The 19141-nt window shown below is 53.9% G+C and overlaps 1 protein-coding gene across 1 annotated transcript in view; it reads right to left on the reverse strand.

The window, feature by feature from the left end:
- Positions 1-15052, reverse strand: part of Rimbp2 (RIMS binding protein 2) — a 49431-nt gene extending 34379 nt beyond the window's left edge. The window contains exons 1-3 of the mRNA XM_048340926.1: positions 14966-15052; positions 10479-10601; positions 2234-2338 (exon numbers count right to left, since the gene is read on the reverse strand). Coding sequence (XP_048196883.1) covers positions 2234-2335 — 102 coding nt within the window. The 5' untranslated portion in view covers positions 2336-2338; positions 10479-10601; positions 14966-15052. The remainder of the gene's footprint in view (positions 1-2233; positions 2339-10478; positions 10602-14965) is intronic.
- Positions 15053-19141: the final 4089 nt, after the last annotated feature.

Below are 19141 nucleotides of genomic sequence, written 5' to 3' on the forward strand. Positions count from 1 at the left end.
ATGTCTCCTAAAAGAGGCAAATCTCACTTAGGGGTGCACACAGGCCAGAAGCAAAGACTCTAAGAAGAAAAAAAAAAAAAAAAGCAAACTTGGCATGTTGATATTTCATCTAGTTTCTCTTGCTCTGTCTCCCCACCCCACCCCATGAAGCTTAGCACATTCAAAATAAAATGAAGAGCTCAGAGACAAAGGATGAGAGGAAATTGGGTGATGCCCAGGAATGATTCTGGGAGCTGAATGACAGATACTTAGTAACTACTCTGCTGGCTCCAGAAAAACAATGTCCTGTCACCCTTACAGATCAATATTTGTATTTCTGCAGACTTCTTATCTGCCTCCAGAAGACCCAGCCAGGGGACCTGGCTTTGAACTTGGTGGGGGGGGGGGCAGTAGGCCCTTCAGGCCAGGCGAGAGGAGAGTAATATTTCTGCCCACGATGCAGCAGAACGTCTTCTAGATAAGATGGAAGGCTGACTGCTGCCCGGTGTGCCGGCCAACCTGTTATGACAGGTAATGGGGCTCTGTCGGTCCCCATCAGCACTGGCTTAATGAAATCTGTCCTTAACGCAAGATCTTGGCAAATAATGAGAGACAGGATATCAGAGAGGGCTGCCTGCTGCCTCTTGCTAATAAACTCTGGCAGGGGAAGCAGAGATTCCTATCGCCAGCCAAGCCGGGTCCGAAGGAGTGCTCTTCATGGTCAGATGGAAGACCTGGCAAGGTGGGCACAAAAGCTGAGGGCTGTAAGGAGCGCAGGGGGGTCACCCGCTGCCCATCCTAGCCAGCACTGGGCCAACAGCTACAGATCCATGCCCTGTACCGTGGCCGCGCCTAAAGCCCTCTCCCACCTGGTAGTTGCTCTCTTCCCCGATGGGAGGAGGGAGGGCAGGGAGTGGGGACCATGACCCTCAGGTCTGCATTCCTGGGGCACCCAAGGGCTTCCTGTTTCCCAGTCATCAAACATCAGACAACGCTGGTGATGAAGTTGAGAAGAACCTCCTGAGTCCATACCATCAGAGGATGCACAGGACATAGCCTGGACCACAGCTCTCCTTCCTCCTGCCCACCATCTCATCTCCTCTGCCTCTCCTCTCTTGATTGCCCTTCTCCCCGTTTTCCTCTCTTTCTCTCTGTCTCTGTCTCTGTCTCTCTGTCTCTGTCTCTGTCTCTCTCTGTCTCTGTCTCTGTCTCTCCCTCTCTCTCTCTCTGTCTCTCTCTCTTTCTCTCTTTCTCATGGGATATGCTGTGTTACCCACAAAGTTGATTTACTTACTTGAAAGCACATCATATAAGCTGGGCACAGGTGGCTCATGCCTGTAATCCTAGCTACTCAGGAAGCTGAGATCTGAGGATAGCAGTTCAAAACCAGTCTGAGCAGGGAAGTCCTTGAGACTCAGATAATAGTCTCAAGATAACCACCAAAAACTGGAAGTGGAGCTGTGGTTCAAGTGGTAGAGCACTAGCCTAGACCCTGAGGTCAAGTCCCAGGATTGGCACAAAACAAAACACATCCATCATGTAAGTAGCCTTAAGCTAGCAGATACAGCTGTCACAAAGGCAAGCTGTGGATGCCCCATAGTCACACAAATGTGGTCCGTGGGTGGACATTTGATCAAATCCACTCTCAACAGTACCAAAAGAAGGGCTGCTGCCCTTCTCACAGGCACCCCAGGCTTGGTGGCAGGGTCAAACTCCCTGTGTGGTCTAGGGTGATTCTCCTTCCTCCAGAGCCGAAGCCAGTCACAGCCAGTCATGGTGGCCTTGCCCTACAAAGTCCCAACATCCCTTGCAAGTGCCCTGGCCAGTGAGGACATTGCAGGACAGGGCTTCAAGTCAGCCCGAGTGCCCGAGAGAAGCCAGAACAGAGAAGAGCAAAGGCCACTGGGAGCCCTCTGTGCCAGGAGGAAAAGAGGGAGGCAGAGGCAGGGCTCTGTGGCCTTGGGGGAAGGGCTATTGGGGGGGGGGGGACCCCAGACAGCAGCCAAGTGCCCTCAGCCTCTCTCGGCCCTCCCAGACTCTCTCTCTCTCTCTCTCTCTCTCTCTCTCTCTCTCTCTCTCTCTCCTTTCTCACCACCCCCACATACGTCTCCTCACAGGCACCCACCTCTGAGGCTTATGTACATTCAAACCTGCACACACGCATGCAATGGGCACACACAACACTCACCATCCTCACCCTCCTGGGCATACCCACTCACACAGAACACATGCCCACACCCGCCGCCCACCTCACCTTCTGCAGGAGCTCAATTTCCTGCTGCTTGGCGTTGAGGACGGCCAGGGCTTGCTCATGCTCCAGCTCCAGCTGCTGCCGCCGTTCCGCAGCCTCTCGCATGTGCTGTGGAGACAGAGAGCCCTGAATGCCGCGCCCACCGCACCCACCACGCCCACTGCCAGCCGTTCACTCTGCAGCACGCTGCCACGGGACACGACACAACAGGACACACACGGAGCACCCACCCGCCTCCTCACCCCACCTCACCTCCTGGCTTTCCTACAGGGAGGCAGCACAAGGGGGAACCCTGGCCCCTCCGGGCTGCCTCCCCTGCTTTTGCTTTTTATATTCTCGGTGCTGGAGCATCTGCGAGTTCCAGGCTGGCAGGCGGAGGTGGAGGGGGGCCTCCTCTTTCTTTTTCTCTCCCCAAAAACAATGGAAGGTACATTACCTTTCCTCACACCCACCACAGCCCCAGCTTCTGATCTGCATTGATGACCCTTATCGCAATCCCAGAAAGCAAGAGCTGGCCCATTCCACAGGAGGGAAACAGAGGCACATGAACGTGTCATTCTTGTCCATCACACAGCTAGTTAGGCCATCTCAATCCCAGAGCCCACGCCCGCCACAGAACCTGAATCTTGGGCTCTGATCTTGACTACTGGCTCTCCAAGGCCTAATATCCCTTCATTTGTCCCCTGGGGAAAGTCCCAAGGAGGGTGGCATCTAGGCAGGGTGAAGGGGCCGCCAGGCTGTGCTGCGGTGGCTTTGTCCAGGGCCACCTGTTGGTCCATTCTGGAAAGATAGCCTGGGTGTGGCCCTCACCTACTGAGCCTCACTGCTCCTGTGTCGCGTCCACCTCTAATGCCCCAGTGACCCTCTCCAGGGGTGGCCCTCAGAGGCCACCGTGCAGACTCCCGTGCACACTGACAATAAATGCCTACCCGCTTATGTGGCATGCGACATGTGGTTGGTGATTTGTTTTTACCTATCGTTTGGCAAGTTTGTTCAAAGTCAGTGTTTTCATTTTGTTTTAGTGTCAGGGGATTGTGGGCCCAGGAGTCATGAGGTGGGAGAGGGGCTGGGGAGAAGCTCTGCCAAGTCCCACCAGGGCGCTGGCTGCTTCACTTGGGAAGAGGGAACCACAGTGGCTGGGGACCCACTGGAGGCCCCACACATGTCTGCCCCACCCTGGGTCACCACAAGTGCCTCTCTTCAAGACTGAACACTTCACCTCAGCATGCAGAAGGCCTCTGGCTCGGCTGCTGGCTCGTCTTGCTTGTTTGCCTTTAAAGTAAAGCCCCCACCCCCCCCCACCCCACGCCATGACCTCCATATCCCCTCTACCATCTCCACCAGCCCCTCCCGGAGATGCCAGAGCTGTAATTACCCCACACCTCAGCAGACAAGTGCTGGTTTCATGGTTGCTATGGAAACTGAGGAACACAGGATGCTGGGAATACCGAATTCCCCCAAATGCCAGCAAAACCCCACCAAACAGGGCATCAGGTGAGTTACTGCAACCTGATCAGGCTGAGACTGGAAGAGGCCATTCTCAGGACACATGGGGTCATGGATGCATGTGCATAGACAGACAGACAGACAGACAGACAGACACACACAACACACACACACACACACACACACACACACAACAGGGCATTAGGTGAGTTACAGCAACTTGATCAGGCTGAGACTGGAAGAAGCCATTCACAGGACAGACAGGGGCATGGATGCGTGTGCACAGACAGACATACATACACACACGTACACACACACACACACACACACACACACACACACACACAAAACAGGGCATCGGGTATGTTACTGCAACCTGACCGGGCTGAGACCAGAAGAGGCCATTCACAGGACAGATGGGGACATGAACGCATGTGCAAAGACACAGACATTTGTGCTTTTCTCTCTCTCTCTCTCTCTCTCTCTCTCTCTCTCACACACACACACACACACACACATTCCCATCCCTGGGGGTCCAGAGAGATGGCCCAGTACCCTCTGGGCACCAGTACCCTCTTGGAAGCCAAGGTTCCTCATCTAGAAGGCAGCCTCTGCACATCCCCCTGCACTTTAAATCCCCTCTAGTGAGGGCCGGGGGCAGCACCGCACATGCAGCTTCAGGACAGGCATGGACCAGAGTCCCTTGCACCTGTGAAGAGCCAGGCTGCTCAGGCCAGAGACCAATGCTCCACCATGACTCTGTTGGGATTCCCCCCAGGCCTGCCTCTCACCCCCTTACTGTGCTTCCATGTTCCCTTCCCGACACCACATCACTGCGCTTTATAAACCAGCAGCTCAGAGTCCTCTGGAGGCCTGGGGTGTGCAACGCACGAGCCACTCGTGGACCCGGGAAGGGCAGTTATTCTCTGGGGTTCTGAGTAGCTGTGGCAATGTTCCCTGACACAAGCCGCGGACCAGTGAGGTGACCGTGACCAGCCAGCAGGACCACAGAGGGTGCGGCTGCATGGGCCACAAGCCCTGCCTGCACTGGCTCCCTTCATGCTGACAGCAGGTGCTGGGTCTCCATTTCCACAGGGCAACACCTCAGAGAGGCCGAGCCACTGGCTCAAGGCCACACAGCTAGAACATCTGGATGGCATCCCAGGAATGTCGAAACTCAACGCCAGCACAACATGTTCCCACCACTGCCCCCAGCAGCCACATGGATCCGGGAACCGCAGGACAGGCTGCCACATCCCCAGCCCAATGCAGCTGTCTAATGAACTGTTGTTCCAGCTAATCTCTGCCTTCTGCTTAGTGTGGCAGGGCCACTGCTAAATGCAGCCAGTGCACTCTTTAGTCAGTGGGAGAAGAGCATGATTTGCACAGGGTGCATCAGAAACATTTACCGTAGGCTAGGTGTCACCCAGGTGGGAGATGCTGGCCACTCATGAGCCTCCTGCTGGAAGGGGAAGTGCTGCAAAGGAAAAGTCCCAGAGGACTCAGAGTCCCCTACTCAGCTCTGCCCTACCCCAACACCACCACTTCTGCCTCCTCACTCATAAGACCTCAGAAGAAGGGGTTCCATGTACGTGGCCACTTGGCTTCTCCTCCTCCCTGCCCCTTGCTGGCCTGGAACCGCCCTGCTAAGATGGGTCCCAACACCATGTTGCCCCCCTGCCCCCTGCGAGCAAGTCTGCCAGCAGCCCTGCTGCATTGGCCAATCCTGGATGCCCCAGGATGGAGCAGAGGACCCCGTGGCCTCTGCAGCCCCTTTTTCCTGGCCTTTACCAAGGAGGCCTCTGTCCACATGCTCTGTTCCCAAAGGAGACCTCCCTCCCATCTCCATCCCTCTCTCTTCCCAAAAGAGACCTCCCTCCCATCTCTGTCCTGCCCAGTGCACAGAAAACCAGCTGCACATGACCAGAGAATTCCTGACTTTCTGTGCTAAGAAGTTTTGAGAAGTTCTTTTGGTCCATCTCATCAAATACAACCAAGCACACCTCTGCCACCCTCCCTAGCTCTTCTGGATGGGGAGCTGGCTTTCTCTACATCCAATCTTTAAGAGCCCCAACCTCCCCTGCCACATCTGCCCCTTCCTGTCACACCCACAGCTGCTGCCTGAGCAGACTGCTGGCAGGACCGCTACGCTGTCCCCAACAGTGGTCTCAGGAACAACTTCACACAGCTGCCAGGGTCCCTGTGACCCGCCACAGTGCTGGTCATGTGCTTAGCCACCAAGGACACCCCACTACCAGGTCTCAGCATGTGTCCCGCCCTCTGGGCACATGCTCTTCCCACCCAGAAGTGTAATTGCATGTTTATGCCATGTCTCCTTTATCTCCATGATGTGTGGCTTCTGATGAGGTGGAATAATTATCAACATAGCTGAGCTTCGTCCACCCCAGTCCCTTCTTCTCCAGCCCCTCCTCATTCATAGCAGTACCAGGGCCCACAAGGGCCACGTGATTGTCTTGGCTATGCCATACAAGAATGACCCTTGTTCCCACGAGCACCTTTATGGACCATGGGAGCCACGCTGGCTATGTGGGACAAGCCAGTGGTTATGGGTGGACATGAAACCCATGGCTGGTCTTCATTCTGACCTCCTCACCTCAGAGATGCACATGTCACAGCCAGAGCAGTGAGGGCTGCACACAGCGGGAGCACACAGTGGGAGCACTGCCATGCCACGGGAGGCCGGAGCAGTGAGGGCTGCACACAGTGGGAACACTGCCATGCCACGGGAGGCCAGAGCAGTGAGGGCTGCACACCGTGGGAGCACTGCCATGCCACGGGAGGCCTCTTGTCTATGCTCCTCCCCCAAAGACAGGAGCTCACGATCAGGAACAATGCAGTGACTCAGATGGTGACAAAAGCTTCTAGCCAAAATAGGGTCAAAACTGCAGCTGAAATTCTTGGAGTTAAGAGGACAGTGAGAGAAAGATAACTCCAATGGGGGCGTGGTAGGGCTGGGTTTATTACCAAAGAGAGAAGGCTGCCCACACAGGGCAGGCTGAGTGGTTCCCTTCCTTCATGCTGCACACCTTGCAAAGGGCAATGCTTCTAAGGCATTCACCGGCCTCTCCTGGTTTCACTAACCCTCATCTTCTCTCCTGCGTCCTGTGCAGAGGAGACCAATCCAGGCTCACTACTTTGAGGAGGAAAGCACAGGGCACAGTTCCAAGGCCTAGAGCCCCTGGGACTCTGCCATGGCCCTGTACCATGCACCGAGAGGATGGCGCACTGTCTTGGGGGGCCCCCACTGTGCCCCTCCTCCTGGGGGAGGTCCAACACCCACCATGGTGGATGTTCAGGGGAACAGCCCCTTGGCAAGTTCTCCTGTAGTCCCAGCCTCCCTCCTGGAACAGCAGCCCCATGGCCAGTGTCTGGGGTTTTCCTCAAGGGTCCTTGTGCTGGCCATCCTGGGAGCACGGGGTTCAAGACCCCCCAACCCCAGAGGAAATCAGAAGTCCCTAGCTCCCACCATAGGCAGAATCCTACCAGAGAGCCCTCCCCACAACCTGGTTTCTCGCTTGCACAAATACACTCCAAGGCCCTGTGTCATTCTGAATGGAAAACTTCACATCAGAAAAGCACAAGGACGATGCACAGGATGATGCGTGAGGACGAAGCACAAAATGATGCGCAAGGATGATGCACAGGATGTGTCGTGGTAGAAAAAACCTCACTGTCTGTAGCACACTGCCTGTGGCAGGATTTATTTTTAAAGCAGTGATATTTATAGCCATGTGTCGACATTAACACCAGCGTTTAAGTAGCCTACAAATGTCAGGGCCTCTTCCCGAGGAAGCTTGCCTGCCAGACACAGACCGGGTACACACTGAATTACTCCTGCTCCAGAGGCCGAAGGCGAGATTTCTCTGCCTGCCTGAGGAGAGGCATGATGGAAAAGCCATGTTGCCTAACAGGACACAGAGGTGACACAATGATGCCACATGAGTGGGCTCTGCTGTGCTGCACAGCATCTCTTACCAGCACCTGGGAAGAACACACCAAGATTGCCATACAACCTCAGAGTGTGAGAAGTCTTTAATCAGGGCAGGCACCAAGCGCCAGGCTCCCACCAGGAAGCTGTGGCCAAAGAAGCAGCACAGGATGGACAGCCAGAGGCGGGGGGGGGGGGGGGCGGGGGGGCTGACACATCTCAATGGCTGCCTTTGCCTTCAGGTGGCTTCTCTGGGTTTTTCTGACAGCATGGTTATAGCGAGCATTTCAGACCTGCAGGAAGCCACTGTCCACAGCCATTGACTGCATTTCCTCCTCAACTGAGCAGATAGCCCCAGTGCCTCCTGAATGGCTGTCCCCAATACTGCCACAAGGGCCTCTGATAAAAGCAGGGCAGGGTTGGACTCGATCTGCAGGAGCAACTACAGAGCAATAGGGAGAAGGCTACCTGCTATCTCTGGCTAAAATGAATCATCAGAATAAAGACAAGTTACCCACTGGTGATATTTGAAAATGAAAACACTAGCGCAGAGATGTGACCCATGGGGCTATTGGTGCAAACAGACACAGAGGCCACTGGCTTGCGTCCAGGGCTGTGATGCCACCACAGGAGCCAAAGACAGGCATTCTTCTTTATCTACTGGACAATGTCTCTGCTGCCCATCCTGAGGGCTTGGGAGCCAGGTGTAAAGCCATACCATTCAGACAGCCATAACCACCACATCTCAGTGCAGATACCAGAGCTTCCACACCCTCCCACCCCCATGAAGCTACCTGCATCCTCCAACAACTGACAAAGCCACCTGGAGGAGCACAAAGCCCTGTCCTGAGCACCACAAGGTCAAAGAACATGGTCACAAACAAAGTGGTGGCCGACCACAGTCCCCACCCCCAAGGTTTCCTTCGGCAAACATCCATACCAACACTCATCCAAGACTGTGTCAGACCCTAAGCCACCCAACCCCACCTGTGAACACACCTCCAGACAATTAGTCCATGAACTCTGACTGGAGGCCAGATCAGCTCCTGCCCCAGTAGAGCTCCTGCTGTCTCCTGGGTGGACTATCTCCTGGATGAGTTGTCTCCTGGGTGGACTGTCTCCTGAGTGGACTGTCTCCTGGGTGGACTCTCTCCTGAGTGGACTGTCTCCTGGATGGACTGTCTCCTGGATGGACTGTCTTGTGGATGGATTGTCTCCTGGGTGGACTGCCTCCTGAGTGGACTGTCTCCTGAGTGGACTGTCTCCTGAGTAGACTGTCTCCTGGATGGACTTTCTCCTAAGGAGAATGTTTCCTGGATGGACTGTCTCCTGTGTGAACTGTCTCCTGGATGGACTGTCCCTATCTCTGGAATGGACTGTTCACAGCTCCTCATCTGTGCCTGCAATCCTAGGCAGGAGTGAGTGCAGGGTGAGCTTTCAGCTGAGAATAAGGGGATTGAGGGCCTCTCATCCCCTAGTAGCATCTGTGACAAAGGGTGGACGTGGTGATCAGTGCACCCATACTACTTCCCAGCTGCCCCAGCTTCAGGCAGAGCCTGTCTTCCCGCTCCATGGAGCTCTACCAGCCTGAGACATGAGGCCTCTGTGACAACCATAACACCACATAGCAGATGAGCCTGAGCTCATACTTGCCAGCTTCCATTCTTGCCTGAGATGGACAGAAGGGATGACAGGAGGACTGTCCAGGAAGGACTGCCCAGCCTATCATCTGGCCCGGCTGGGAAGAAGTTCCACCAATACTCTAGTCCTCTTGTTATCCAATCCTCCAATTCACCAATCCTCCATTGCTCCAACCCATCAGTTCTCCAATCCTCCATTCCTCCTATCTACCAATTCTTCAGTCCATTCTTCCAATTCACCAAACACCAATCCACCAATCCTCCACTCCACCAATCCCTCCATTCTTCCAATTCACCAAAACACCAATCCACCAATCCTCCACTCCACCATTCCTCCTGTCCTCCAACCCTCCACTCCACCAATCCTCTCGTCCTCCAATTCTCCAGTGCTCCAGTCCTCCATTCCTCCATTCCTCCAATCCACCAATCCTCCAGTCCACCGGTCCACCAATCCTTTAGTCCTCCAGTCCTTAAAAGCAGAAGTTAATGCTTAAAGGTTGCCTAAAGGTGCTGGGTCTAGGACAGGTATCTTCATCTATGTCAATGTTACATGATGAACATAATACTTCGGACAAATGCTACAGTCCTTGTAATTCTGTAAGACCCTGCCCATCTCATCACTCATCTGCATAACACTCTCACCCTGACCTCACTGCCCTCGTTATGCAGGGCATCCACCTGGTCACCCTGCCTTGGCTGTTCCTCAACCTAGCAAGCACCCACTAACTGCAGACTCTTTGCACCTGTGGAATTCTACCTGGAACACAACACCCCAGAGGCTGACAGTACCCCCTGCTCATATCCTTCACAAACACCTCCCTCTGCTCACCAACAGGAGGAAGGCACCCTTATAAAGCAACCTTTCTCCTTCCTCCTGTGTACACACATGTATCTCCTCGTTGGCTCTTCTGGGAGAACATCCAGGTCTGTCTTGCTAACTTGGGCAGCAAGTTTCCTCGCTAGTGGGAGAGAGGCCCACGTGCCTCCAAATACCCCTAGACAGTCGCCGGGTGTGCTGAACACCCTCAGCAGTAGTGCACAGCTGGCATTGCAGGCTTGCCTCCAGAAACACTGCAATCTTGTTACCAATTGCTTTTTGCCACCATGAATTTTGATGAGGGCTCTGAGAGCTTTGGCTGTTTCCCACTCTGGAGCAGCAGTGGTCCTGTAGTGCTGGCCAGTGGGATGGTCACTAAGCACGAAGCCACCCTACCTTCAGGACCTGTTCTAGATTCTCCAGCTTGCCTTGGAGCTGGTACTTCTCCTCCACGGCCAAATCGCGTTCTCTGGTCACTACGGCAAGCTTGTGGAAGAGCCAGGCATTCTCTGCCTTCACCTAGGAGCAGAGCAAAGGAGAGATGGAGGCTGTCACAACCCGTTTTGACTTCCACTGGACCCTGGCATCCTCTTGCAACAACAAATATCCTTGAGTTCTGGAGATTCTTCCTTCCCTCCATCCTTCCTCCCTCTTCCTTTCCTCCTCTTCCTCCTCCTCTTCCACCCTGTATTTCCTCGGTACCTGCCTATTGTGTGTGGCTAGCCAGCAGAGCTCCTCCCTCTTCCTCCCCGCCCACAATCACCATGAGCCACAGTGATTGGTTCCCACTGTGAATGTGATGAAGGCCTGGCCAATTGGTGTCATTCTACCTCCTGAATAGCACGATGGCTAAGCCATGTGACCCAATCACATCTCTACAGCCTTCCCTAAGAGCCCTCTGCCCAGTTTGGGAAGTTGAGGACAAAACCTTGTAGCTCCTGTGCTGTAATTCTTCATGAAGGAAAAACCCATTGGAGGACAAAGCCAATGAAATGGAGAAAGTGGAAAGAGGCACAGGGAAAGGCAGGTTGGGGTCATTTGAGGACCTTGATCAAGCTGCATCTGAAGCTCTTCATCTCTCCGATGTCCTAGTTACCTGGGACAATTTGGATTGCTTTCTGTCCCTCACTGATGCAAAAAGTCTTACCCAAATTGACTGTGCATTTTGATTCTTCTAAAAATTTCACCCGGGTCTTAACAATTGATAAAATGCCAGCAGAACTCCACAGGTTTTCACCTGGGCTTCCTGGTGATCTCAGCCCTGGGGCTGAGCTGTGAGCTTACCAGACACACCCCTTACTCTCAGAGTCCCCTGGGCTCTGAGGCCGGTGGGCGCATTCTACCAAGGTGGGGGGGGGGGGGGAACCACCATTGACTCCCCACTAACTCCACATGGAAGTGACCTGCTTTGGCCCCTGGCGGACCTCTTGTTCACTCTTACCCAAACGTTAGAGCACAAGTAATGGCTTCAAAAGCACACCGTTGTGAAGTCAGCCACAAAAGACCCCTCTGTCTCAGACTCTGCCTGCACGGGTGCTGGCTAGGGTCATGGTGAGGTGTGACGCACAGAAGTGCCATGTGGAGCATTTCGCGACGCGAGGCCCCTAACCATAAACTAGGGAAGGGGCACAGAGGCTCCTGTGAAGGCATCAGGTCCTACTTGAGTCTAACCATCCTTACCCTTGAACCTGGACCCCAGGGGCCCGGGCCTGCTGAGCACTGTCACACCCCACGGCACTGGGGAGGAGCAAGTGGGCATCTGGAAGTTCAGTTTCAAGCAAGGACCCAGAGGAGCTTTTTGGAGTGCTCATCCTGTCTTCCCATGCTGGAAATGTCTACAACTTTCCACAGGAATTGGAAAAAAAAAATCCAGACTCCTCTCAAAGGTTCTGCAGGGTCCAGTACACCTTTTGCTCTGACTGGTGCCCATGCTCAGGGCACTGACAGACCCCAGCACTTTGCAGAGGGGCAAGAGCTGGGCTGAGGTGCCTGGCTCATCATCCACCCCTTCATAATAAGAGGGCATTCACTTAGAGCCGGGTCATGGCCCAACACTGGCATGGGGCCTAGAACCCTCTCTTGGAGAACTGAGCCAAGAAAGAGGGCTCAGACTAACAATGACAGGCCCCCTCCCCTCCCCCCAAAAGCGATGTCCTAGGCTCTGGATGCGCCAGGGCAAGCTCCAGCAGCTGCTGCTTTGTCCTGATCACGGGAAAGTGGTGTCATTCCTTCCTTCCCTTTTCTGGCCGAGATAAAATATAAGATGGCATTGTGGAGTGCTGGTTGGGCCCTCACCTTTCACTCAGCCTCAAAGATCCCAAATATCTATGTGTGACATCCTTACAGACTTCGCAGTACTCCTGAATTTAAAAACTAAGAGGCTTGGAGGCATGGCTCAGTGGTAGGGCACCTGCCCAGCAAGTGTAAAGCCCTAAGTTCAAACTCCAGTACTGCAAGAAACAAAGCAAACCTAAGAAACAGGGAGGCATGAGACAATGGAGACCAAGGTGACCACGGTGACCCTGGGCGCCCCAGGCCAGGCCCCAGCCTCCTGCACTGCACACTTCCGGCCTGTGAGTCGGTGAACTTTGGAGGTTGTAGGCCCTAAGTCCATGGTCTGTGAACTCAGAGGTCTGCCCAGCCCCCAGCTCTGGGGCATGGGAACCAACAGCCTAGGGTGGCAGATGCTCCTGTGCACTCTGCACCACCAGTCATGTCCATTTCCAGGACATATTTTAGTGGGAGCAACCAAGATCCAATCAAGAGAGGTTCTTCCCCTCAGATGGCAGCTGCAGGACAATGGCTGGGCCTGGAGAACCTCGTGGATGCCTTCTGGACCCACTGAATGAGAAATCAGAGTTTTGCTTTGAAATAGGGGGAAAGCCGGTCTACAAGCCTGTTCTGAAGAGCAGGACTCTCTCTGCTGGTGGTTTCTCCTCAGGCTCTCCCTGCTGACAGGGACTGAACATATTCCTCATCACGCGTGGTGCACGAGCGCCCGTCTCTGCACAGGGTGTGGAGAAGGTGCTGACAGCACAGCTCCTTGTATCCATCACTAAGAGCTCTGACTGTATGTGTGATGTCTAAAACACTGTAGGAATGTGGCACAAAACCAGTGAGGAAAGGAGTAAATCCAGCTGTGCTTCTGGAGCCCCAGAGGCCCCTGTGTTTCCCCACATTGATGTGGAGAAGACCCTGCCTGCGGTGGACCTGAGAGGAAGTGAGGGGTGGGTGGGAAGGAGAGGGGACTGATGCCTTTCTCCAGCTGCCCTACCCACCCCTGCCCACCTGACTTGACCCAGAGGAGCTCAATCCTGACATAGTGGGAAGCCGTTATCTCTCTGTCTCTGTCTCTCCATTTCTCTGTCTCTATCTCTGTCTGTCTGTCACTGTCTCTCTCTCTTGCTCTGTCTCCTGTATGCACATAGCTGGCTGCCCAGGCAGCGTGAGGGGAACAGAGCCATGCAAGGCTGTCGAGGGGGCGGGATGGGCTGGCGTGTCCCTGCCAGCTGTCCTGGTGAGTCACTGGGCTCCTGCCACACGCCGCAGGCCGCACAACACAAGGCTGTGGGTGCACTCTGCCTCCAGGCCTGCTGAACAGGCTGGGCTGGGAAGGCAGATGGGCAGAAGTCTCAGACCTTAAGGGAAAGATAAAGATGGACTTCATGGAGTTCAAGGGAACTGTGGGGCCACAGCACCACAGAGTGAGGAGCCAAGACTCCACCCGCCTCTGGCCACCACTGGCCTGGCTGGATGCTCACAGGGCCCAGTGCAGTCTGTGCTCCCTAATCAGTGCCCGATCACTGTCCAGGATGGGAGCCCAGGTCGGCAGCATGCGTTGCACATGGAGTGGTGAGAGGAGGAAGAAGACAGCTGCCCCAGGCCCAGCTCCCTCCAGCCTTCATCAGCCTGGCCAGGCCTGGCACCCAAGCTGCCACCAGCAATTCACACTTCACTCATGGGCTGAGTGGGCGAAGAGGGGAGAGGGCACTGATGTATCATACCTTTAAAAACATGATAAAGTGCAAATAAGAGTTGTCCTACTGCCGGGCCACCATTCATTCCAGAACACCCTCATCTTCCCAAGCTAACGCTCAGTCCCTGCTTCCCCTTCAGTGCCCCTCCAACCCCTCCTCCCACAAATTAGCTACTCAGAGTTGCCAGGCAGCCATGCGTGTTTCATTCATCCCGTGCCCCAAGCCTCACCCACATCGCAATGTGGCCTCTGTCAGGGTTTCCTTCCTTTCAAGTCTGAGCCGGGTCCTACCAAGTGCTTGTGTCGTGGCCTGTGCTGTGTGTGGCCTGTATGGAAGTGTGGGCTGCCTCCAGCTTTTGGCCACTGTTAGTTTGTAATGTGAGTGTGCAAATGTGCCTTTGAAACCCTGCTTTCAAGCCAGCAGTGCATGAGCAGGGCACATGTGACCCCATTCAGGCTTTGGGGGGTCTCCCCTTGCTTCCCACGGTGCCACCACTGCTCCTTCCCACCAGCAATGCTCAAGGGTCTCTATCCCCATCATCACTTTTAACTCCCTGACAGATATGTTAAAAAAAAAAAAAAACGCAGAAAGGCAAAGAATCCATGCATGGTAAGTTGTTAGAGCCTGGTGAGTGCCTTAGCTTCTACACAGTGAAGCTGTGACACGAGCGGCTCTGCACTGGGAGTGGCCAGCAAGCTGCCCAACAGGTGCCTCCCTGCCAAGACAGGCCGGGGAGCCGACATCCAAGGGGAGGGGCCAGCAGGGCACACACACAAAGCTAGTGGACACGGTGTAGGCTGATTGAAGGAGCAGTGCAGGGGACTGCTGAGGTCTCTCTGGCCCTTCCCCACAGCTCCCCTGCCCCTCCCCACAGGCCTCTAGGCTGGGTAATGCTGGTGTTGTTACCTGGTTGTGCCGCAGGGCTCTTGCAGGAAGGCCTGCATGGTGGAGTCTCAGGCAACAGTCTGCCCAGGCGAATTCTTTCAGTTCATTGTCCTGGGACAAAAGGAAAGGGCTGGTGAGAGGAGGCTCTGGTTGGAGCCCAGGGCTCAGGAATTCTGCTTAGGGTCTCAACTTGGCTCTCAACTCTGCAACCTCCAGTGGCATGGGATTTGGGACTGCTGAGCCTGTCCCAGCGTGATACAATACTGTGTGCTAAGTACTTAGCATTAAAGGAACTCAGTGAGTCTTTTGCTCGTCCTCCCAGTGATCATAGGAAAGTTTTCAGCCATCGACTTTATTTCTATTTCATCTTCCCCATTCCAGATTGGTGGCGCAACCCAAAGAAATTAGTCTTCCCAGGGAGAAAGCGCAGGCTCTGTCTAAATCCAGCAGAGGAGACCGATCCTAGCACAACCACAGATCCTAGCACTTGTGGAGGAGAACCAAGAACATCTCCCACAGTCCCCAGATCAGCCCAAACCTGAACCCCACATTTCAGGACCACTTATTATCCCGGTCCCCCACCATGGGCAGCTGGCCACAGACAGAGGTACAGAAACGCAACATCACCCTCAAAACTAATGCACAGCCCCACCCCTAACACTTGAGGGAGTTCAGCAAAGATAAGCGGAGATCCCAACCCAGGGAGCCAGATCCCCAACCAAGGCCCCCAGGGTCAGGCCCAAGAGGGAGAACGGAGGTGCCATCTTGAGCCTACTCCAAATGTTGCTCATTTCATGTGATGCTCGGCAGGAGCCCTGGAGGGGGCACCTGCAGTTTCATTCATTGTACAGCAGCAGATGCAGGCTTGGGCCCCTGACCCTTCAAGAGACAAACTGAGATGCTGCTGACCCAGGCAATGTGGAATCTCCTGCTCCCCATCTGGTCCTACAGCAGAGAGAGAGAGAGAGAGAGAGAGAGAGAGAGAGAGAGAGAGAGAGAGAGAGAGACTCCCCCTGGAGGGCAGCAGAGAGACTCACCCTGGAGGGCCTCATCACAGACATCTGGTAGACCTGGACTTCCAGGAAGAAACGCCACTGTTCCAATTAAACCCAGTCTTTCCCAATGGATCAGCCCCACCCAGGAGAAGCCAAGCAGAGCAGAGATGGCCCGATGTTTCAGCTGCATGCTGGAGACCAGAAGGCCTGCAGAGGATGTGGGCTTGTAGCTGCCACACGACCATCAGCGTGGGTGCAGCCACAATGACAGTCCACAGAAGGAGGGGTGCTGGGTGGATCTAACACTAGATGACACTCCTGTCTGAGTCGCCAGCTCCCTCAGCTTGGGGTAAGGCTTTCAGCGCCTCTCCCACCCCATCTGCATGTGTGCCTCACTCTGCACTGCAGTACCAGGACCCCTGGCATGGAGTGTCGACATGGTTGTCAGTGGGCCACATCTGAGGGCCTGGTCATTAACTTTGGTGACACACACCCACTGCCCAGAGATGAGGAGTGAGCCTGTGACTCACACACTGTCAGGACTTCAGAGCATAGGGCTGGGGTAACCACGGCTGCACAGTGTCCTTTGTGCCTGTGCTTCCTGATGGACTCACATAGGGATACAGGCAGCCTGACCCTTCAGACCCTGCAGCTCCTGAGCAATGTAAATTGCTGTCACCTCTGATTGCCTCAGTTTAAAGCCTTGCAAAGTAAGAAGGTTTAGGACCAGCAGGCAGCAGAGACTAAAGGAAGAAACTACCCTATGTGATCACTCATTAGGCAGTCTGCAATCCCTCAGCACCACAGGAAGAGGGGGTGGTGGGGTTTGTGCCCAGGCAGGGTAGTTCTCAAAGGTGAGGCCCCTCTAACGTGAGCCCCTGCTCCACCCTCATCCATCACCTGGGTTTCTCCATGAAGAGCAGCACTACAGTTTTCTGGGTCTGGGGGCTGAGAACAAGGCTCAGCAGTGCTACGCCTGGCTCTGGACAGCTACATGGAGTCCCCTGAGCTGGGGGTGGCACATGAGATCTAAGAAAACCATAGGGATGCTTTTTTTTCCACCTATCACATCTAAAATCGGATAGATGTGCACACATTTCACTGCACTTTATCACTTGGTATTGGATTCCAACGTCTGCATTTGTGTCTACATGCATTACTGCACGGGCTTGAGAATTCCACCACATGGACTGTCCTTGAGTTCAAAGTCCATTTTCCATGGTTCTTTTGTGCAGCGTGAAGGCTGGAAGACATCACTGAATTGTAGGGATGAAGAAGGGGTCTGAGGCAGGAACCCTGCAAGAACTTCCAGCCAATTGCAAACCAGCTCTACTCACAGAAAGAGATTTGTGTGCCTTAATGGCAGCTGACAAATTGAGTAGGAGTCGGTTTGACCTTGACATGTTTCGTGCATTTGTTTTGCTCCTATCTATTAATTCATTTGGGGCTTTATGGGTTTAGAAAAGCTGTAAAAGTTTTATAACCAGTTTTATCTCTGGACACATGCAATTACTTTATGAATTATAAATATGCAGTCCCATTATGCTCAAATATAAACTGCATAGTTCTAGCATGAGAGCCTAGTACAAGACCAGTATTGAAAAACGATGTAATTATTATCAATGAAAATAACATATAATAAAGATCATTTAAACCAACACTGGAATGCGCATTCTAAAAATATTTCAGAAGTGGCCCCCGCCTGGGACAGAATGGATGGAGTGGCTAGAGGAGAGGGAAGAAAGGGTGTGGGAGGTTGAGAGGCTGGGTTCCCCCCAGTAGCTTTGCTGCTCTCCAGGGTCCTGATGCTCTCTGAACTCACTCCCACCCTAGGAGTGAACACCCGCCCAGGATGGAGAAACAGGTGGACACAAGGGGCCTGGGCTTAGAGAAGGTCCTCATCCTAATGCCAACCCAGTGTGATATGAGAAAATGAGTTAACCCTTCCAAGAACTCTTGACGAGTTAAACGAGGCAACCCCAATCAACACCCTGCAAACTACAAGAGACGCCCTGAATATGTTATACCACTAGGGTAGACAGCAGACAACCACACTGTGCTACTGATGAGCTAGTCTCTAGCACAGCTTAGCATGGGAAGCAGAGTCAAATGCAGGCATGTGACACTGACACTGAAACCAGGCTCCCAGCAGCCACGGCTCCTCCATTTATATCACCTGGCATGGACATCAGCACCCAGGATGCCCCTGAGGTCCTTTCCACCCAAACCCATGAAGCTGACAGAGGAGAAGGGCTCAGGTGCCACCCTGCTGTGGAGGCATAAAACTGGGGCCCTCTGGTGATGGTGGTGGGGTGCTAAAGGGTGCTAGGCAGTATGGCCCAGTGGTTCCTCCAGAAATCAAGTGGCAACCCTGGTCAGCTGAGCTCCAAAAACTCCAGACATGGGAGCTCAAACCATGAAAACAACCCCTGTGTTTGTCATCGGAGGAGCTGAGCCAAACAGGGCCAAAGCCACATGACAGAACATTGTTCAGCATGAAGAACGGAATCATCTGGCCAGGCTACAGGGTGGGCAGACCTCAGAAATATGCTGAGAAGTCAATGAGGCTGGGCACAAAAGCTCATGTGTTGTGTAAATCCATTCGGGTTAAATATTCAAAGCAGGCGAGTCCACAGTCATGAAAGGCCCTTTGCGATTGAAGGAGGCTGGGAGGAGGAGAAAGGCAGGAAGGTCGGCCGCCTAATGCTTGCTGGGGCCCTTTGGAGGGGAAAATGTTTCACAATTCCGTGGCTGTGATGACACACCACCGCCAGGGCTCTGACAGCGCTGGATTGCCTGCTATAAAGTGGTTTGCTATATGCTACATGAATTTTAACTCAAGTTCTAAAAACACCACTCAGCCCTCTGGCAAAGAGTCAGAAGTACTAGAGAGACAAGCCTGGGTCTCCCCACTGCCCCCCTCACCCCTGACTTCCCCCCTACACACACACACACACACACACACACACACACACACACACCATATGAGGAGACCTGCTGTGCTCAGGCACACTTTCCTAAGTGGCTTGTGTACCTGGTGCTCCAGTGTGGTCTGCAAGTTTCAGTGCCGGGTATCCATGAGCACAAGGCCCTTGGTCTTGGGTTCTGCCTGCGTGGGGCGTGATAGTTTATCAACTACACTTGACTCCTCCCAAAGAGTCCCAGGAATAAAAATACTTCTAGAGCAAGGCAGAAAAATGAC

Source organism: Perognathus longimembris, chromosome 3, assembly GCF_023159225.1.
Source record: "Perognathus longimembris pacificus isolate PPM17 chromosome 3, ASM2315922v1, whole genome shotgun sequence".
NCBI lineage: Eukaryota > Metazoa > Chordata > Mammalia > Rodentia > Heteromyidae > Perognathus > Perognathus longimembris.